The sequence below is a fragment of the Salmo trutta genome, chromosome 14, assembly GCF_901001165.1.
Source record: "Salmo trutta chromosome 14, fSalTru1.1, whole genome shotgun sequence".
NCBI classification, from domain to species: Eukaryota; Metazoa; Chordata; class Actinopteri; order Salmoniformes; family Salmonidae; genus Salmo; species Salmo trutta.
The window spans coordinates 65647319-65670029 of record NC_042970.1 but is presented as its reverse complement, the minus strand read 5'-3'; the positions used below and the strand labels follow the sequence as shown (position 1 = coordinate 65670029).

At 40.3% G+C, this 22711-nt stretch overlaps 1 protein-coding gene across 1 annotated transcript in view; it reads right to left on the bottom strand.

Annotated features, from left to right (window-relative positions):
• Positions 1–20159, bottom strand: part of LOC115208663 (integrin alpha-L-like) — a 29263-nt gene extending 9104 nt beyond the window's left edge. Inside the window, exons 1-19 of the mRNA XM_029776896.1 lie at positions 20010–20159; positions 15189–15303; positions 13390–13487; positions 13086–13153; positions 12586–12700; positions 12238–12368; positions 11263–11405; positions 10982–11132; positions 5864–5999; positions 5582–5658; positions 5293–5416; positions 3685–3827; positions 3307–3447; positions 2916–3113; positions 2665–2795; positions 2334–2488; positions 599–765; positions 265–387; positions 40–110 (exon numbers count right to left, since the gene is read on the bottom strand). Coding sequence (XP_029632756.1) covers positions 40–110; positions 265–387; positions 599–765; positions 2334–2488; positions 2665–2795; positions 2916–3113; positions 3307–3447; positions 3685–3827; positions 5293–5416; positions 5582–5658; positions 5864–5999; positions 10982–11132; positions 11263–11405; positions 12238–12368; positions 12586–12700; positions 13086–13153; positions 13390–13487; positions 15189–15303; positions 20010–20058 — 2336 coding nt within the window. The 5' untranslated portion in view covers positions 20059–20159. The remainder of the gene's footprint in view (positions 1–39; positions 111–264; positions 388–598; positions 766–2333; positions 2489–2664; positions 2796–2915; positions 3114–3306; positions 3448–3684; positions 3828–5292; positions 5417–5581; positions 5659–5863; positions 6000–10981; positions 11133–11262; positions 11406–12237; positions 12369–12585; positions 12701–13085; positions 13154–13389; positions 13488–15188; positions 15304–20009) is intronic.
• Positions 20160–22711: the final 2552 nt, after the last annotated feature.

Here is a 22711-nt window from a genome sequence, read left to right as displayed (position 1 = left end):
AGTTACTTTAAGTTGTCTCTATGTTTATCAGACACTTACATAAAGTTGAAGTCCACCTCAAGCTCTGCCACACATGTTTCATTTTCTTTGCAGTTCTTTTCAAAGGGCACCTATGATGAATTCAAGACAACTGTGAATGTGTTTAGATTACCTGTTTTCACAGGTCTTTGGCTAAATTACAGTACTCAGTCCACAGTAATTGCTAGTGCTGTTGATCATTGTAAGTGAACAGGTTTTAGTCAGACCCAGAATATATCCTCGTACCTCGACCACAGCCTGTGTAGGACTGTCAGTATTCAGAATGGCAGTACGACCCTCTTGTTGGCTTTCAGATTGAGATAAATTAAGTTTCATGATTATGGGCGATAATGTGTCGATCACGCATTGCTGGAAGAAAAGAAAATGTGGCATTAATTTCTCTATCCATAGTCCTGAAAAACCCTCATTCTTCTCATCACTGAATAAGATCAATACACAATAACAATTCAATAATAATTCAACAACCTAACAACTTAATGTTATTCATTAAATCCCCTCCTTACGAGAGACATTATGGTTGTTGTATTGTTGCATAGCTACAGTTTCTCATTGATCATACTGTCATGTAGACTGAGTGGTTGAAGCAGGTCCGCTTCTTTCTCAGCTCCACAGTAGAGAGAAGACTTCTGGCCCCTTTGTTCCTGTCACTGTAAAAGGCTCGGCTCCTCTGTCTCACTGGATCCACATCCAGCGAGTAGGAGATGTTTATCCCTGCATTGAGTGCCCCTGGAAAAGTACACAATAAATCTTAAATGGCCTCCTTATCAGGGAGAGAAGTTCAGAACCTCATGGTTGCCTGCTGATGGACAGCATTGAAGTAGAAAGCAGAGATGGAGTCAAGACCTTAACTCTCGAGTCCCAGATCCTCACCAAGGAACAACCTTGGCACCTTAATTGGGGAGGACGGGCTTGTGGTAATGGCTGGAACGGAACATGGTTTCTATGTGTTTGACGCCATTCCATTCGCTCTGTTCCAGCCATTATTATGAGCCGTCCTCCCGTCCTCAGCCTCCACCGGTCTTCAGACTGGAAAGAGACCAAGATCCACTTATTGTTGTCAGTCATTTGCTATGCAACGAGGCTCTGACCTAGACCACCAAGGCCACAATTACACTATATATACACACAAAAGTATGTGGACACCCCTTCAAAGTAGTGGATTCAGCTATTTCAGCCACACCCGTTGCTGACAGGTGTATAAAATAGAGCACACAGCCATGCAATCTCCATAAACAAACATTGTAAGTAGAAGATGAGACTGAAGAGCTGTGACTTTCAACATACCACATGTACCACAGTCATTGGATGCCACCTTTCCACCAAGTCAGTTCATCACATTTCTGCCCTGCTAGAGCTGCACCGGTCAACTGTAAGTGCTGTTATTGTGAAGTGGAAACGTCTAGGAGCAACAACGGCTTAGCCACGAAGTAGTAGGCCACACAAGCTCACAGAATGGCATCGCTGAGTGCTGAAGTGCATAAAACTCGTCTGTCCTCTGTTGCAACACTCACTACCGAGTTCCAAACTGCCTCTGGAAGCAACGTCAGCACAATAACTGTTCGTTGGGAGCTTCGTGAAATGGGTTTCCATGGCCGAGCAGCCACACACAAGCCTAAGATCACCAAGCGCAATGCCAAGCATCGGCTGGACTGGTGTAAAGCTTGCCAGGATGCCAGGAGAACGCTACCGGCCTGAATGCATAGTGCCAACTGTAAAGTTTGGTGTAGGAGGAATAATGGTTTAGGGCTGTTTTTCATGGTTTGGGCTAGGCCCCTTAGTTCCAGTGCAGGAAAATCTTAACACTACAGCAAACAATGACATTCTAGACAAATCTGTGCTTCCAACATTTTGGCAACAGTTTCCTGTTTCAGCATGACAATGCCCCTGTGCACAAAGTGAGGTCCATACAGAAATGGTTTGTTGAGATCGGTGTGGAAGAACTTGACTGGCAGGCACAGAACCCTGACCACAACCCCATCGAACACCTTTGGGATAAATTGGAATGCCGACTGCAAGCCAGGTCTAATTGCCCATCAATGCCCATCCTCACTGATTGGAAGCTAGTCCCCGCAGCAATGTTCCAATATCTAGTGGAAAGCCTTCCCAGAAGTGTGGAGGCTATAGCAGCAAACGGGGGACCAACTTCATATTAATGCCCATGATTTTGGAATGAGATGTTCGACGAGCAGGTGTCCACATACTTTTGGTCATGTAGTGTATGTAGTCTCAGATCACTCAATTTATGTTGGAAAGCACAAAGCCATCAGTGTTCCAAAAGTTCTGAGAGTTCTTACCAGCTTTACTCTTTGTTGCCTCTGCCATGTTAAAGCAAGCTGTCAAAGTCACCACAGGGGAAATGGTCTCTTTTGCCAGACAGTCAAAATTATCAGTGCTGATCTCCAAGGGATGGAAGTGGAGATGAGCAGAGACGCTTAGGACCGGTCTGGACCTGTGAGCGATCGAGGGTAAAGATTGGGATGTTAGCCTACATTGTAAGATGTTGGGTACCACCGCCCACACCTCATTGAGCGCAGCCCCCATTCAGTGCAGATCACACACTAGTGGCATATTTTTATTGTCCTTTTAAACCAACTGTCTTTTCTTATCCTTTTTTTGGACTCGTACCTCAAGACGACAACTGCGCCACGCGCTCCTACTACGATGTCAGTCAGTCCATCCTCACCCAGGTCCATCTTCCCATCAATCGCCTGGCCAAAGAACTGGAGCTTAGATCTCATCATCGCAGCTGAGATGCGCTGCAGTAAGAAGACAAACATTTAATGAAAAGGCATTGATATTGATATCCCGGGAGGGATGTCTGTTTTCTTTGATCATGAACAGCCTTTTTGAATGATTTCCATCTTCGTCTGTCTCACCTGGCTGAATTCAGGGCGGATCCCCTTTAGCTTTTCACCCAGGTAGATGTACACGGCCCCCCTGTGATCGTCCTCAAGTGGAGCGCCCACAGCTACATCCTTCAGCCCATCTCCATTCAGGTCTGTGAGAGAGGAGATGGAGGAGCCAAATCTACCCTGAGCCAGCACTGAAACACTCATCTCCATCCTCAGTTCCAGCTAATAAAGGAGAGATCACATGAAGATAAATCCACATTACATTGTCTTTTTGTGCAGTGTTACTGAAGAGGATGGATATTTATATCCAAATGAATCAATATCGGCTTCCAGATTACTTTGTCCCCGATGAACATATTCAACCACAAATTGCAGCATTTGAATCTGTTGTTCAGAGATTCACAGTTCAGCCCACCTTGTCAGTCAGTGTGTAGACGTAGATCCTGCCTTCTCTCGGAGGTTGGTGAAACATTGGTGCACCCACCAGGAGGAAGTCTGTGTTGCCGTCTGAGTCTATGTCCACAGAACACAGCTCTGCCCCGAAGTAGGAGCCCATCTGAGAAAATCCAAACTTACATTCTTACAAAAATTGTTTTGAAATATTTTAAGAAGTCTACTGGTTTTTGAATGGAACTCATAAGTAAACATAAAAAGTGATATCATGTGTTCCTCTTTACTATCGGAGGAGTGAATCAACCGTTGAAGTAACCCCAAAAGCTGGTTTCATGCTGTCCCTATTGTATAACTTGATTGATATACCACATTACTTACAGATATATCTAATGTTACCAACCTGTTCTCCAGACAATCTTTGTGCCACAGTCCAGTTGTTGTTAACCTTGTTGAAAAGTAGGATCCGTCCCATGTGTTCAGATCTTGGTGCTCCGGTAAAATATAGAAGGTTCTCATTCTTCTTCCCAACAGCTACAGAGTATCCTATAAGAACAATAAAGAACTGTAGGTCCATTGTAACTACACTCCCTTCTCTGAAACATCTGAACTAACGGAGCCTTGAATATAGTGTTTGTTCAAATCAAATTGTATTAGTCACATGCACCGAATACAACAGTGAAATGCTTACTTACGAGCCCACAACCAACAATGCAGTAAAAAAAAAAAAATACGGATAAGAATAAGAAATAAAAGTAACAAGTAATTAAAGAGCAGCAGTAAAATAACAATAGTGAGACTATATACAGGGGGGTACCGGTACAGTCAATGTGCGGGGGCACCGGTTAGTTGAGGTAATATGTTCATGTAGGTAGAGGTATTAAAAGTGACTATGCATAGATAATAACAGCAGAGAGTAGCAGCGATGTAAAAGAGGGCGGAGGGGGGGCAATGCAAATAGTCTGGGTAGCCATTTGATTAGGTGTTCAGGAGTCTTATGGCTTGGGGGTAGAAGCTGTTTAGAAGCCTCTTGGACCTAGACTTGGCGCTCCGTTACCGCTTTCCGTGCCGTAACAGAGAGAACAGTCTATGACTAGGGTGGCTGGAGTCTTTGACAATTTTTAGGGCCTTCCTCTGACACCGCCTGGTATAAAGGTTCTGGATGGCAGGAAGCTTGGCCCCAGTGACATACTGGGCCGTTCGCACTACCCTCTGTACTGCCTTGCGGTCGGAGGCCGAGCAGTTGCCACACCAGGCAGTGATGCAACCAGTCAGGATGCTCTCAATGGTGCAGCTGTTCAAATTCGCTTTTGAGCAATATATTTTTTTGAGCTTAGAACTTCTTAGGGCCAGGCCCTTTTTCTCAATTTCCGCCTAAATGACGTGCCCAAAGAAAACTGCCGTTTGATCAGGCCCTGAAGCCAGGATATGCATATAATTGGTACCATTTCCTATTGAACATACTTCTTCCCGTAAGAAATGTTATAGTTTGATTACATTTTAGGGTATCTGAGGAGTAAATAGAAACTTATTTTAACTTGTTGAAACAAAGTTTAGGGGTAGATTTTCGGATTCCTTTCTCTGCATGTTGAACGAGTGGATTACTCAAATCGATGGCGCCAACCAAACTGACTTTTTGGGATGTAAAGAAGGATTTTATCTAACAAAACGACACTACATGTTATAGCTGGGACCCTTTGGATGACAAATCTGAGGAAGATTTTCAAAAAGTAAGTGAATATTTAATCGCTATTTCTGAATTTATGAAACCTGTGCCGGTGGAAAAATATTTTGATGTGGGGCGCCGTCCGCTGTAATAGCTACTGTAAATCAGACAGTGCAGTTAGATTAACAAGAATTTATGCTTTCAACCGATATAAGACACTTGTATGTACCTAAATGTTTAATATCCATAATTTCTATGATAATTTATTTGAATTGCGTGCCCTCCAGTTTCACCGGAAGTTGTCCTGCTAGCGGGATGCCTAGCCCTATGTTAATGTTCTATTACCCATATAGGAGTCTTTGTCCAATGTGGAGTCCTGAATTTCCCTTTCCTCTGATCTCAGACCCTCAGTCTCAAAGAGGGATCCACGCCAGTTGTTTGATCCCACTGAGCCCAGAACCAAGGTGTCCTGTAGAGGAAATAAAACAATGGGTAATATTTTTCATTAATAAGCATTAATTAACTATATATTGCGTCCATAAACTAGTTGCTTCCATAAACTAGTGGTCAGTACATTTATAAAAAATGTAAGATGATGATAAAACATACTGTACATACTATCGCGATATCTCACCTTATTAACGTAGACAGCGCTGAACCCACTCTGAGACATCTCTTTAGTCAAGTTGCCAGCCAGAGCAGTCTTGGAACCTAGAATATACGAACACTGATATTAATTGCGATACATTGATAATTCTACTGTGGAATGTTTTGAGTAAGGTGTATATTTCAGGAGGTGACCAGTATTTCCACTTTATTTTTTTTTTTAAATGAATAACAACTCTCTGTTGACAGGGACTTTGCTGAAAAATAAGTAAGTATTATTAAGAGATTTCAACTAAATCTGGAGTTATACCTTCAATGTTGAAGATCTTTTTTTGAAAGTTGTCTAGGATTCCTTTTAGTCCATTGTAGTCCTGGATGAGGAAAGTGTTGTTCTCTTTTGGCTCTGATGCCAGGGACTTTAGTTTCTTCAAATTGACATTCTTGACCTGCCAAGAAATATATCACTTGATGACAGGAATTATAGTGAAGTCTAATATCCTTTTCAATATGAATGATATTTAAACATCCACATCGTAACTGGGAAGTTGGACTGGACCCTTGAGACTACTAATAACAATAATAATAAAAACTATATTTGTATAGCACTTTTTAATACAAGTACCAGTAGGAGAATGCAAAAAGAAAGCTAATTAAAATCATCTTTATGAAAGCGTCTTCAGCAGGGATTTAATCATCTATTGACTCACCCGTGTGTCAATCTAAGTAACATAGTAAAAAAGTCCCCATCAAAATCCTGCGTGCGTCACTTCCCACCGAATCTGCCTATGTCGGTCTTCCGCATCTGCAGTGGAAGGTGACCGAGCTACAGTGGTGTTTGTCAGACCATGAGACATACAGAAAATTGGTCTTCTTACGAAAACGTCTGTAGCGTCCGAACGGTTTGGCCTACAAACTAGTATGACCACTCTATGGAAAGCTGAGACTTTCACGAACATACAAATTAATGGAAGTATGGAGGTAGTTTGGTGCCACAAAAATAAGGGGTTAAATGTGTCCAAAAGACAACAATATTTCCTGAGCTTTGTTATATCTCCTAGATATAGGACACACACTTCAAATCCGTATTTCTTAGTATTTTTTTTTTTTTTTAGCATTTATGAACGTGTTATTCAAAATATTTTCTATGGTCTATAGTAGTAAAGTCCAAATGTAATATTTAATCAAATTATTATTTGTTATTTTTTGGGGGGATAGCTAAAGGAAAAATAGCTAAAGAAAATCAAATACAGTGGGGAAAAAAGTATTTGATCCCCTGCTGATTTTGTACGTTAGTGGGTTTATTTGAACAGTGAGAGACAGAATAACAACAAAAAAATCCAGAAAAACGCATGTCAAAAATGTTATAAATTGATTTGCATTTTAATGAGGGAAATAAGTATTTGACCCCCTCTCAATCAGAAAGATTTCTGGCTCCCAGGTGTCTTTTATACAGGTAACGAGCTGAGATTAGGAGCACACTCTTAAAGGGAGTGCTCCTAACTGCAGCTTTTTACCTGTAAAAAATACACCTGTCCACAAAAGCAATCAATCAATCAGATTCCAAACTCTCCACCATGGCCAAGACCAAAGAGCTCTCCAAGGATGTCAGGGACAAGATTGTAGACCTACATAAGGCTGGAATGGGCTACAAGACCATCGCCAAGCAGCTGGTGAGAAGGTGACAACATTTGGTGCGATTATTCGCAAATGGAAGAAACACAAAAGAACTGTCAATATCCCTCGGCCTGGGGCTCCATGCAAGATCTCACCTCGTGGAGTTGCAATGATCATGAGAACGGTGAGGAATCAGCCCAGAACTACACGGGAGGATCTTGTCAATGATCTCAAGGCAGCTGGGACCATAGTCACCAAGAAAACAATTGGTAACACACTACGCCGTGAAGGCCTGAAATCCTGCAGCGCCTGCAAGGTCCCCCTGCTCAAGAATACATATACAGGCCTGTCTGAAGTCTGCCAATGAACATCTGAATGACTCAGAGGACAACTGGTGAAAGTGTTGTGGTCAGATGAGACCAAAATGGAGCTCTTTGACATTAAATCAACTCGCCGTGTTTTGGAGGAGGAGGAATGCTGCCTATGACCCAAGAACACCATCTCCACCGTCAAACATGGAGGTGGAAACATTATGCTTTGGGGGTGTTTTTCTGATAAGGGGACAGGACAACTTCACCGCATCAAAAGAACGATGGACAGGGCCATGTACCGTCAAATCTTGGGTGAAAACCTCCTTCCCTCAGACAGGGCATTGAAAATGGGTCGTGGATGGGTATTCCAGCATGACAATGACCCAAAACACATGGCCAAGGCAACAAAGGAGTGGCTCAAGAAGAAGCACATTAAGGTCCTGGAGTGGTCTAGCCAGTCTCCAGACCTTAATCCCATAGAAAATCTGTGAAGGGAGCTGAAGGTTCGAGTTGCCAAACGTCAGCCTCGAAACCTTAATGACTTGGAGAAGATCTGCAAAGAGGAGTGGGACAAAATCCCTCCTGAGGTGTGTGCAAACCTGGTGGCCAACTTTAAGAAACGTCTGACCTCTGTGATTGCCAACAAGGGTTTTACCACCAAGTACTAAGTCATGTTTTGCAGAGGGGTCAAATTCTTATTTCCCTCATTAAAATGCAAATCATTTTATAACATTTTTGACATGCGTTTTTCTGGATTTTTTTGTTGTTATTCTGTCTCTCACTGTTCAAATAAACCTACTATTAAAATTATAGACTGATCATTTCTTTGTAAGTGGGCAAACGTACAAAATCAGCAGAGATCAAATACTTTTTTCCCCCACTGTAGCTAAAGAATCCATGGTATGACAATCTTAAATCAATTCCATATTCTAGCTTAGTAGAACCCTGGGTCTGATTGGTAAATAAAGGTATCTGCATAGCAGTGAAACGGAATGTTGTGATTGTGGATGATGTCACCAAGGGGAAGCATGTACAGGGAAAAAATGATGAAGTCCAGAATTGACTCCTGAGGGACACTACAGTGAATAGGTGCTGGGGTCGATACCGAAGCACCCATGCCCACTGAGAAACATCTGCCACATAGATATGACCTGCACCAGTCGAGGGCCACTTTCTTTACAATTCTGTAAAGAATCTTATAAACTGTTTGCAGAGATCAGGGGATGCGAGCCTGTCCCTGTTAGGGGGGGCACCAACAACATGCTTAAAAAAACAACTGCATTTTCAAATGGTCAGATTCCTCAGAGATCAGGGTAGAGAAGTAGTTTGCTCTTGCCTCTAACCGCAACACTGTAATTTTTCATCAGGTCCTTCATTATCTCATAGAATACTTGACGTTTGCAGACCTTCCATTTCCGTTCTGCATTTCTAAGTTTTCACACTTTTTAAGGCAATAGTGTGGTCATTTAACCAAGGCATACCGTTTATTTGTGGTTTTAACTGGTGAAACTGCACCTGTTCAGTAAATCATCAGTGTGATGACAGAACAGGATCATTAGTAGAGGACAAAAGCATTTTGTAAATTTACTAGCAGTTGTGGAGGTATTGATGGGAGTGGGAACAGACACATTTTTAGGTGGAGGAGAAACTACTATTTGCCAATATATTTGCCAATATATTTGCACCTCTGTTAACTTCAAGTGAAACAATTTGAAAATGTACCTTAATACAGGGATGGAAGGTGTTGCTGTACTACTAATTATCCCACAATAATTTAGGGTAAATAGAGAAGATAAAATACTGCTGCTTTAGCATGAGCTAACCAGCATGAGGATGAAGAAGCCAGTTTAATTAAAAACTAGCAGTATTTCAATCTTCCCCATTCACCGTAAATTGTTGTGGGATAAGTACTGTAGGACTACAGTGAAATCTTCCATCCCTGGATTGAGGTACATTTGCAAAACATTTCACTTTAAGTTCACAGAGATGCAAATATATTGGCATTTGGTCATTTCAACTAGGAAGAGAGCATACCTCCTAGTCAAAATGTATTGGCTAGTGATCAACCAGCTGTAGTTATGGGAATGAAACAGTTGTAATGGAATTACAGTGCATTCGGAAAGTACTCAGACCCCTTGACTTTTTCCACATTTTGTTACGTTACAGCCTTATTCTAAAATGGATTAAAAACATGTTTTTTCTCAACAATCTACACACAATACCCAAAATGAAAAAGCGAAAACAGGTTTTTAGAAATGTTGCAAATCTATTAAAACTAATAAACAGAAATACCTTATTTACATAAGTATTCAGACCCTTTGCTATGAGACTCGAAATTGAGCTCAGGTGCATCCTGTCTCCATTGATCATCCTTGATGTTCCTACAACTTGATTAGAGTCCACCTGTGGTAAATTAAATTGATTGGACATGATTTGGAAAGGCACAAACCTATCTAAATAAGGTTCCACAGCAAAAACAAAGCCATGAGGTCGAAGGAATTCTCCGTATAGGTCCGAGACAGGATTGTGTCGAGGCACAGATCTGGGGATTTGTCCCAAAAAATGTTGCAGCATTGAAGGTCCCCAAGAACACAGTGGCCTCCATCATTCTTAACCATCTCAACCATCTCTAAAGCACTCCACCAATCAGGCCTTTGTGGTAGTGGCCAGATGGAAGCCACTCCTCAGTAAAAGGCACATGACAACCCGCTTGAAGTTTGCCAAAAAGCACCTAAAGGACTCTCAGACCATGAGAAACAAGATTCTATTGGCCTGATGAAACCATGATTGAACTCTTTGGCCTGAATGCCAAGCGTCACATCTGGAAGAAATCTGGCACCATCCCTACGGTGAAGCATGGTGGTGGCAGCATCATGCTGTGGGGATTTATTTCAGCAGCAGTGCCTGGGAGACTAGTCAGGATCAAGGGAAAGATGAACAGAGGAAAGTACAGAGAGATCCTTGATGAAAACCTGCTCCAGAGTGCTCAGGACCTCAGACTGGGGTGGAGGTTCAGCTTCCAACAGGACAATGACCCTAAGCACACATCCAAGACAACGCAGGAGTGGGTTCAGGACAAGTCTCTGAATGTCCTTGAGTGGCCCAGCCAGAGCTGAGAGGATCTGCAGAGAAGAATTGGAGGAACCCCAAACACAGGTGTGCCAATCTTGTAGCGTCATACCCAAGTAGACTCAAGGCAGTAATTGTTGCCAAAGGTGCTTCAACAAAGTACTGAGTAAAGGGTCTGAATACTTATGTACATTTGTTATTTCATTGGGGGGTTGCAAAAATGTCTAAAAACCTGTTTTTGCTTTGTCATTATGGAGCATTGTGTGTAGATTAATGAGGGGAAAAAACAATTGAATTAATTTTAGAATGAGGCTGTGACGTAACAAAATGTGGAAAAGTCAAGGGGTCTGAATACTTTCCGAATGCACTGTAAGTCAAACAATTGTGTGGTGTTGTGTTGGGGCTATACAGGCTCTCCCATTTTAAGGACTTACCCCGATGATGAAGCGGATGATGTTTTTCTCATCACTTCTATTGATAGAGTTTTTTCTATCAGTATCACTGGGATTTCCATCTGTTATTATGACCAGTACTTTAGTTGCATCTGCGGTGGCGCCGGCGGCTTGGTTTTCAAAAATGTTTTTCCTGAATTAGATGTATACAAACAACAGATCAAGCTATCTTTCTTACACCACAATCCCCTTTGATCAGATTCTGAGTATTCGGTCAGAACTTTGAAAGTAAAACTGATTAATAATGATCAACTGTGACCTACAAGACAAAGTCTATTGCCTTATGTGTGTTGGTTAGATCAGCCATGTGCTTTTCTTTCCAAAGATTATCCAAGGCTCTCCCCTCTTGGTAGTCATTGAAGTTGAAAACTGTCCTGGCTCTTGATGAGAACTGAACCGCTGCGAACTGTGGTTTAAAAAAAGAGCAAAAGATGACTAATATTGATTTCATTCCATACTTTCCATGCAGCGACCTGGGTGTATAGCACATACACTCTTAGAATTAGTGGTGACTCGAGGAACCCTGAAGAGCCTCAAGGAACCCCTGAGGTTCTACAAGGAACCATTGCTAGTCAATGGTTCATATTTGCACTTTCGGTTAGTTGAGGGATTTTTGGAGGAACGTTTAATGGATATTTTTTCAGTCAGCCGTTAGAGTAAATGTCATTCCTGTTCATCTGATCTGTTGTATTGTAATCCCATGTTAAGGTTGAATACCGACAGTTTTGTAGCTTCAACAATAGAGGCAAATGAGATCCTCAAGAGCCTATGCCACTCCCGAGGTTAGAATAGTTGCCACGTTATTACTATATGTTAACATAAATGTAAATATTCTTAATATTATATTAGAATAAATATGTATAAATATTCAAGTTTATTGTTTTGCAGTGTACAAACGTTTACGCTATCCGGTGGCCAAAAATAATCATCTGAAAGCGACACCTCCAATAAGCCTACAATCTGATAGGCTGCCACCTCTACAATATATTATTAGAAAGTTTCAAAATGTAACTCCTCCCATCACAAAAAGGTTCCGGTTTGGACCTTTACACAAGGGTTCCTCCAAGACCCTTTTCAGAAGGGGATCCTCAAGGAACCTGTTTGAACTGGAAAGATTCCGCCGGGGTGGCAACCCAAAAGCTTCTTCTAGGCACCTTTACTTCTAAGAGTGTAAACAGATGTATGTTCAGCAACCTCACGAGCATGATTCAAGTTATGACATTTAAAAGGAAGTTTACCTTGATTGAGGAGTTTGTTAGGGTTGTCATGATGTTGTTTATGAAACCTTTGTTCTTATCAAATTCATCCCTTGTCATGCTTCCTGATCCGTCAAAGAGGAAAACGAGGTCCACTATTTTCTTAGTACATTCTGGAAGAGAAAGTGAATTACATAAATGTATATGATGTATAACACTCACAACATTCTTTACATATTCAGGAATCCAGATCTTATCATTCACAATTAATATTTTGTGACCTAATCCTAATGTAATTTAGCATGACATGAATAAACAGTCAATGTATACCTAAAACTCTTGGGTTATGTTATTATTATCGACAATTGTCTTCAAGTTTCGCCGTTATACCTTGGAAGGCAGGTGTGAAGTTTGAGGTGATGTGGAGCTGGCTGTTGAACTGATAACAGATACTGTTCAGATAGGAGTTCCCATCACACTCGTGTGCCAGGCCAGGGCTGCAGGCCTGAATGAGGAGAACAAATAATTGTAAATGTTATCAAATAATGGGTTGTCTGGTGGACCTCAGATGTCTTCAAAAGAGATTTACAGGAATTTGCCATGATCATTTTGAGATTGCCGAGGTATTGTTTTATAACTCAAGTGAAACAAGTAATTTAGATTCAAACAGGCAGCCCAATTCTGATATTTTTCCCACTAATTGGTATTCTGTCCAATCACATGAGATCTTTTTCAGAGCTGATCTGATTGGTCAAAATACCAATTAGTGAAATCAAGATCATAATTGGGCTGCCTATGTAAACACAGTCAAACACATGTATTACACATACTCACATTGAGTATTTGAAAACAAGAACATGATCAAATTAACTGTTTGGTGGTTATCTTACAGTGAATGTTGGAGGAGAAGTAGGTTGTCCAGCCATAGACAGTCCAATGTACTTGATTGTGTCAGTTTCTGTTGGAAGGCAAAAGGCAGACTTGCAGAATCAACTAGTGTTTCTCATTTTCAAGATCTTGTTGACATTTCAGCCATATTTTAATACTCTGACAAATATCAATTAGTCATGGTTACCGTGATAGGTGTTACATGTTCTAACAATTCGTATAATTATTCATTTTGTTAAGGTAACCACTTTTCTAAAGTGCAGTCCAGTAAGTACAGTATAGTGTATCATCAACTTCCATCTCTACCTTGAGGAGTGTAACAGTCTGTACAGTTTGTTCGGTCTTGAGCACATCTACAGATTCCACCAGATCCGTTCTTCTGATATGGAGCACTGACCATTACCCTGTGGGTGAGAAATACCAGTGATTTAGATTGGTTGATTTAGATGAGCCTGTGTCACTACTTATATATACATTCAGTTTATTAGGTACACCCTTTACCTCTAGAACAGCCTGAATTCTTCGGGTCATGGATTCTACAAGGTGTCGGAAACGTTTGTTGCTCAATTGGTACCATGGGACCTGAAGTGTGCCAGGAAAAAAGTTCCCCACACCAGTACACCACCTCCACCAGCCTGTACCGTTGATACCAGGCAGGATGGATCCAAGGACCTATGCTCCTTACGCCAAATCCTGATTCTACCATCAGGATGAAGCAACAGGAACCGGGATTCATCGGACCAGGCAATGTTTTTACACTCCTCAATTGTCCAGTGTTGGTCATGTGCCCACTGGAGCCTCTTCTTGTTGCTTTTAGCTGATAGGAGTGGAACCCGGTGTGGTCGTCTGCTGCAATAGCCCTTTGCCTTAGTGATAGCTTTGCACACTCTTGGTATTCTCTCAACAAGAACTTTGAAAGTTTCTTCAAGTGCAGTCGCAAAACCCATCAAGCGCTATGATGAAACTGGCTCTCATGAGGACCGCCACAGGAAAGGAAGACCCAGAGTTACCTCTGCTGCAGAGGTTAAGTTCATTAGAGTTAACTGCACCTCAGATTGCAGACCAAATAAATGCTTCACAGAGTTCAAGTAACAGACACATCTCAGCAGGAGACTGTGTGAATCAGGCCTTCATGGTCAAAAACAAGCCACTACTAAAGGACACCAATAAGAAGAAGAGACTTGCTTGGGCCAAGAAACACGAGCAATGGACATTAGACCGGTGGAAATCTGTCCTTTGGTCTGATGAGTCCAAATGTGAGATTTTTGGTTCCAACCACCATGTCTTTGTGAAGGGATGAGTAGGTGAATGGATGATCTCTGCATGTGTGGTTCCCACTGGAAGCATGGAGGAGGAGGTGTGATGGCGCTTTCCTGGTGACACCGTCTGTGATTTATTTAGAATTCAAGGCACACTTAACCAGCATGGCTACCACAGCATTCTGCTGCGATACACCATCCCATCTGGGTTGCGCTTAGTGGGACTATAATTTATTTTCCAACAGGATAATGACCCAAAACACACCTCCAGGCTGTGTAAGGGCTATTTGACCAAGAAGGAGCGTGATGGAGTGCTGCATCAGATGACATGCCCTCCACAATCACCCAACCTCAACCCAATTGAGATGGTTTGGGATGAGTTGGACCGCAGAGTGAAGGAAAAGCAGCCAACAGTGCTCAGCATGTGTGGGAACTCGTTTAAGATTGATGGAAAAGCATTCCTCATGAAGCTGGTTGAGAAAGCCAAGAGTGTGCAAAGCTGTCCTCAAGGCAAAGGGTGGCTGCTTTGTAGAATTTAAAATCTAAAATATATTTTGATTTGTTTAATACTTTTTTGGTTACTACATGATTTTGTGTTATTTCATAGTTTAATGTCGTCACTATTATTCTACAATGTAGAAAATAGTTTTAAAAAATTAAGAAAACCCCTTGAATGAGTAGGTGTGTCCAAATTTGTGACTGGTACTGTATAGAGTGCATGTTTGCAGACATAGGTGCATTTTTCTGGTTATTTTTGTTTCCTCAGGTGTGTAATTCTGTTTTGCAGATTAAGTTTGTAACATAATGCATTGCATTTTTCACTACTATGATAACAGTAACACTTGCCCTTTCTCCTTGCCAGATATGAATTGCAGGACTTTGTATCCAAAGAAATCCTGTACCTCCCCTTTGTAGATTTTTGGGTTTGCGTCATCAATGTTGAAAGCCATTGAAGAGACAGCTGGCAAAGAAGGGTAGAGAAGCACAATCAGATGATTAGCTAGGTGTCCATCCAATTGGTGACAGACTTTCATGCGAATATTCTAAAACCTCCATAAAACAATATGCACTCCTTCTCACCAGATTTTAAATTGACTTGTTGAGGATAAAAGTGTATGCGTGATGACGTTGTGCACATAAAAAAGCTAGATTTAAAAAAAAAAAAAATTGATGAGCATGTCACCAGAATAAGACCCTCGATATTTATTGGAAATTATCATCAAGCTCATTATCTTGCACTTTCAACACCCTGTGAAGTTCATCATAATTGATTTAATCAGTAGACTAATAAAATGCTTGCTTTCCCGGTGAGTCGTAGTGCGAGGACAACACAGCATGTTATCGCATGACTCGATATGACTATTATATCAATACTTCTCTCATGATTCAGTAAAAAAAGATCCCACCTTATCTAGTTTCCATCAGGCCTGTCATCTTAGATATCAGATCTTCCATACAACATTGGGAAATTGGCATCATTTACCGTGTACTATGTTAGATTTATTTTCACTGAGCATTATCTATCAACAATTAAATATATATTTCTACATCATCCACACCAGTATCTACAGCAGGAGCAGCGTCAATTAATTAATTATCCCTGTCTGTCCAGTAGACTAAGTTCGCAGTGTATCAGTGCAGAAATATAGACTATCAATTTATCATCACCAGCCAATCACACTACACCAGAGCTCCACGCTAGCCATTCAAACTTCCCGGAAGTTCTCATTGCCAACGCTGTAGCCTATTTTATACTCTGCATGCAAAAGCAAACTGCTTATCCCCTCGAATATTCGTTTTTCAAAAAATTGCTCAAAATAAGTAACCAAACTTTAATGCTATTACTGGGACTCGCATTGAGCTAGGCAACTCATCTAAGAGCTATTAGGAATGGAGAGAGGAGAGGGTACGCGAGGCCAGTGGAGCTGATGCCAGTGGAGATGCGTGAATTGTGCAGGACAGGAACAGTGAAGATCGAGAGATGTGTAAATGAGAAATTAGGGTAATTAATATATTCATCGTATAATTCGTAGGCCTATGCTGCCATAGCACCTGACCTGTGCTATGCAAGACAGAGGCAAATAATATCCATTAGAGACAGATTTTGATATCATATAGGCCTTCATAATATAGGCTTACTATCACATATTGAATTGAATTTATTTTGGGTAACAGACATGTACAACAAAATGTACAATGTGAACCCAGAGGATATCACTGTAAAGTATTAAAACGCATTCCAAAGTGATCCTCGATGGTAAAAACAATAACACATATAATGATTAAAAGGCAAGATAAAATTACAAACAACAATATATACATTCATTTATATTGACTTCCTAAAAAGTGGCACTGTTCACTGCAGTTTTCCTTAGCCTTAAGAATCATACCATATTCATTTTACATTAAAACAATCTATTCATTGCACATCATAACTATCATTCAAATAAATACACCTGACCGGCAGTAGGGGGCACAAGGGGCAGTGGAGTGGTTTCTCTTACTTAGACAACCTTGTCCAAATGAAAACCTTTGCCTGCTTTTTAAAGCTATTTCTACTTTTTCTTTGCTTGATCTCCAAGGGGAGGCTATTCCATAGACAAATGCCTGTATCGAAAAATGTGCCCCTCGCAGTACTGTTTACTCTTGGGATTTTACAAGACATAACACTAGCTCTGGTATTGTAACTGTGTTGGTTAAAGACCATATCAATGTGTTTTTTCATATAACCTGGGGCACAATCATTTAAGATATCAAACATATGATTAAGTTTAAAATGGTCCACTCTGGACTTCAAAGGCAACAAGCCCACCTCCCGGAACTCCTGTACCCCTATGTGGGTCCTAGGGTGGACATTTAGCATATACCTGATAACATTATTTTGCATGACCTGCATTCTCTTTTTTGTTTTTTTTGATAGCCCACTATACCAAGCAGAGCAGGCAAAATTAAAATGACACTGAATCAAGGTTGAGACAAGCAGCTTCTTAACTTTGATCCTTAAATATCTGGTGTTACGATATAAAAATGTCAATTTGTTCACCATTTTAGAAATATTTTTGCAGAAATCAGGTCTCCAAAAAGGGATTGATCTAGTTTTAGATTCAATCCTCTTGTCTGCACAGTTTACCTTTATCTTGTCAGCCCTAAGCAATCTACGTTTTGTTCCAAAAAAAAAAATCGATGAAGTTTTTCCCAAATGTAGCGACAAATTTTTTGTCAGTCAACCAATCTCTAACAAAATGCAATTCCTTATTCAGGGTCTCCTCTATGTAAACTGTATCATTCCCTGATACAAGTATAGCTGAGTCATCAGCATAAAGCAGAAGTTTCCACTTTACTGTATCAGGCATATCATTAACGTATGTAAGAAATGAGAGAGGCCCTAAAATTGATCTCTGCGGTACTCCACAGGATATTTCTTTGGCCTCTGACAGAACATCACCAACATTACATACTTGTGTTCTGTTGGTCAGATAAGACCTAAACCAATTCCCTGCTGCATAATTTAGACCCATGCATTTCAGTTTCATCAGGAGAATATCATGGTCCAGTGTCAAAAGCTTTCTGCAAGTCTAACATGACCATACATGTATAGTTCCCCTTCTCACTTTCATGCTTGATGTGGTCAAACAGGTGGATCAGGCAAGTATCAGTGGAATGAGCTGTTCTAAAGCCAGATTGGAGTTCATAAAGAAGTTTGTGATCGAGAAGGTATTCCTAAAGTTTATTAAAAACGAATCTCTCAACTTTGGATAAGGTGCTGAGGATCAACACAGGCCTGTAGTTTCCTACATTTGTTTTACTGCTCTTCTTGTGGAGCGGAACCACCCGGGCTGTTTCGAGATCATTGGGAAATGTACCACTACTAATAGAAAGGTTTACAATATGCGTTATCATTTTAGCAGTGACACAAGCACTATGCTTTATGAATCTTGCCGGAAAGTTGTCCAGCTCACTTGCTTTGTCTGTGCTCATTAAGCATAGTAGATTGGAAACAAGCTAAATGTTACTTTGAGAGTTTACAGCTTAATCATATGACAAGGGTTGGATATCTCCACACTTTATGTGAACAAACAAATCAGAAATGTCGCAAGCCACCGCTTTTGAATTCTTCCTTACCACAGTTTGGCCATAGTTTTTTAGCTTGCTTTGTGGTGTTTGGGCCATGCGATGTGTGTACTTCGCCACAGAGTAGCAGACTGAAAGTAACAAGCAGCTTGTTGGTGTTGACGCCGGTTATCCAATGCCTAAGTTTTTATTAGCCAACGTTTATAGGAAAGGAGAAGTGTGACTTGCTTGTGTGTTTGAAATGCGCTGGTGGCTTTAAACGCTGGGTCCTTTTGACGGGTATGCTTGTGAGTTTGCTTATTCTCTCTATGTCCTTTCAGAACGTTTCCTAAAGTAAATTCATTCATTTCTGTTGTTGTGCATTATGATGAGACTGTCGTGTTATCAATTTGGCCGAGCGCTTGGCCTCTGGCCATGGTACTGATATTGTCACTCCCACCGCGGAGACGCACAAAACAGCTAATCAATGGGCTGGCACATCATCTGGATGACACAGGTGAGCATTAACGTGTCTCCATTTTACCTGGGCTTCTCTCAAATCGTTACAACATACCATATCGGTGGCGCTGAATTACATTTAGGCTAACAGTTGGTTAAAGACGTTCTTGCCATGGGCCCCATCATTGTTTAGTCCAGCCCAAATAAATGGTGCTGGTCCAGTGTTTGTTAGAAACTTCATTGTTAATGCTTTGCTTATTGGTTATGTGGTCCATTGCCACAGAACCATGTTGGTGGACGATTTGTTGAATATATTATATATCCTAACTAGAAATATAGCATTGAAGAGTGCCCTCCTTTGAAGAAACAAATGACCCGCAGCTGATCATAGTCTGGCACAGGCGTTGGTGTAAACAAAGTTCAGTCTGTAAGATGTGCGCATGGATGAAAAGGTGCATAAACGTATTTTGAGGAATCCTCATTTCAACATTTTTGACTGAACATAGGTGTGCTATAGGCTACTGTGGTTCAACCAGAACTGCCATCAAAAGTGAATGTAGATGTAACATTGTAAATAATTCTTTATGACTTTTTCACCATGAAAAATGTGTGATAAATGGCCAATAGTTCATGCCTATCATTGACTGTCTCAAAAACATGAATGCATTATAAAGCGTTATCTAGGTTTAAAAGATTAAGTGACCTTTGTTTCCAACCAACTATTGCCTCAAAACCAAAAAGCTTTTTGGTGGAAGTGGGTTATTGTTATTGACGTAAAACCACAAATAAAGATATGACTAGTCCTGTGAATTAAATTTAGAGCATTAGATTTTATTGGGGGCCCCATTAGCCCACGCGAATGACTACATTAGGCACCTTCCTTTCACATAAATTATCCCTGTGCAAGTTAAGCATCCATCTTGAAAACATATCCTCCACTACTTCAACTATACTTATTGATTACAATGGTGTGAAAGGTTCAACATACTGGAGTATTTCACACTGAGGAAAAGCTCACTTTTTTTTTACTGTAATATAAAATATATAGTAATGAAAGTAATTTACTTTTTTTTTACAAGTTGAGCTGATGTTTTGTCCAACCCCTTTAATATGTAATTGAATATTAAGCTGAGTGAAATCTTGACAGTCAGTGCTTACCCATGGCTGTCATCCAGGTGAGCAGAGAGAGGGGTCCCTGCCCGGACATTCTCCTTCGCTTTGTTCACTAACATGCAGTGAGGAAAATATTGCAACACTCAAACTTTGTAAATGAAACTTACTTGTCTTCCTGCACTTTGTTTCCTGTGTGCCTCTTCTTATACGACGGAGGTGTCTCCACCCCCAAAAATATCTACCCCTTGACTTTTTTCACATTTTGTTGAACAGCCTGTATTTAAAATGTATTAAATTGATTTTATTTTTATTTTTTCACTGGCCTACACACAATAAATACACCATAATGAGTACGGTTTATGAGAAAATGTATTAAAAATGAAAAGATGGAATGTCTTGAGTCAATAAATATTCAACCCTTTTGTTGTGTCAAGTCTAAATAAGTTCAGGAGTAAAAATGTGCTTAACAAGTTACATAATGAGTTGCATGGAATAATAGTGTTGAACATGATTTTTGAATGACTACATCATCTCTGTACCCCACACATACAATTATCTGTAAGGTCTCTCAGTCGAGCAGTTATTTTCAAACACCAGGGAGGTTTTACAATGCCTCACAAAGAAGGCCACATATTGGTAGATGGGTAAAAATAAAATAAAAAACAGATACGAAATAACCCTTTGAGCACGGTGAAGTTATTCATTACACTTTGGATGGTGTATCAATACACCCAGTCACTACAAAGATACAAGCGTCATTCCTAACTCAGTTGCCGGAGAAGAAAGAAACCGCTCAGGAATTTCAGCACGACTTTAAAAAAGTTACAGAGTTTAATGGTTGTGATTCCAAAACATGCATCCTGTTTGCAACACGGCACTAAAGTAATACCTCAAAAGATGTGGAAAATCAATTAATTTTTTGTCCTGAATACAAAGTGCAATGTTTGGGGCAAATCAAATACATCACATTACTGAGTACCACTCTCCATATTTTCAAGCATAGTGGTGGCTGCATCATGTTATGGGTATGTTTGTAATCATTAAGGTCTGGGGAATTTTTCAGGATATTTTTTTTTTACAAATTGGAGCAAGTACTGGCAAAATCCTAGAGGAAAACCTGGTTCAGTCTGCTTTTCATCAGACACTGGGAGATGGATTCACCTTTCAGCAGGAAAATAACCTAAAACACAAGGCCACATCTACACTGGAGTTGCTTACCAAGAAGACAGTGAATGTTCCTGAGTGGCTGAGTTACTGTTTTGACTTAAAAGATCCGAAAATGGTTGTTGGTCATTGCTAGACAACCAATTTGACAGAGCTTGAAGAATTTATAAAAGAATAATGGGAAAATGTTGCACAATCCAGGTGTGGAAAGCTCTTTAGAAACATACCCAGAAGGACTCACAGCTGTAATCGCTACCAAAGGTGATTCTAACATGTATTGACTCAGGGTTGAATACTTTTCTAATCAAGATATATTAGTGTTTAAGTTTTCATTAATGTTTTACAAATGATCAAATTTCCCTTCCACTTTGACATTACAATGTATTTTTTTGTAGATCGTTGACAACAAATGACAATTAAATCCATTTGAATCCCACTTTGTAACAACAAAATTTGGAAAAAGTCAAGGGGTGTTAACACTTTCTGAAGGCGCTGTAAAAAAATTTAGCTCGTTCCTCTTTTGCATGATTGGTGTTGGTACATTCCCCGAGCATCTTCTTTTACACTTCCCCAGTGAGAATACCTAAGTATCAAATGTGAGAAAACTGAGAAGAAAAGCGGCACAGACTACATACTACACCCAATCTATAACAATGTCTTATTTGAGTCAGAACAGGTGGCTGGAAGTGATGTTTTGAATGAGGCAACAACAAACATATGAGAAAGGTTAGAGACACAGGACAGGAGTGCTTCTGTGGTTTATAATTACTATACTATAGATACTATAGAACAAAAAGAAGTTGACACTACATAGTAAACAATGCCGGAAAAGCGTTTGTCCAAACAAACTTCCAGAAGAACTCAAGGCACTCATGTAGTGGAAAATGTTTAAAGCCTTATGGCTTATGCATGGCAAGAATAAAAAAAACACTGACGCGTTGTGGCTACAGCAGCCTTCGTCAGGGTGACCCTGAGCTTATTTGGCTATTCAGTTGAGTTTCATTTTATTTCACATATGAATATATCAAATTTTGCCCCAATTGCCACATTGTACACATTGACATTTGCTTTAATAAGACAAGTAGAGTATGATAGCTCAGCACACAAAAAAACCCATCTGTGAGAAGATTTCGGTACTTTTTTAACCACAATGCTCTTTGGCTATGTAGAGACATTCGTTCGACACTGACACGTACAGTGTGAACTGTTGATTCGTTTCAATACCCTCATGTTGCTCTAATAAGTTAAGTAGAGTATGATAGCTCAGCACACAAATAGTCTGTGAGAAGATGGGTTTCGGTACCTTTTTAACCACAATGCTCTTTGGCTATGTAGAGACATCCAGCTATGTAGATACTGTACAGTGTGAACTGTTGATTAGTTTCAATGCCCTCGTGTTTGCTGTTTGTGCAGTTTTGCATTTTGTAATTGTATTTGATGTGTCTGTCTTTGTAATTACAGGCCTCATTAAGGTTAAATATAAGAAATAATACAAGAAATCTTACATAAGTGTTGATAAACCCATTGTGTGTTTGATCTGTCAGTGCACAGCTTATTGCAGTGTGTTGCATAGTGCAAAATTG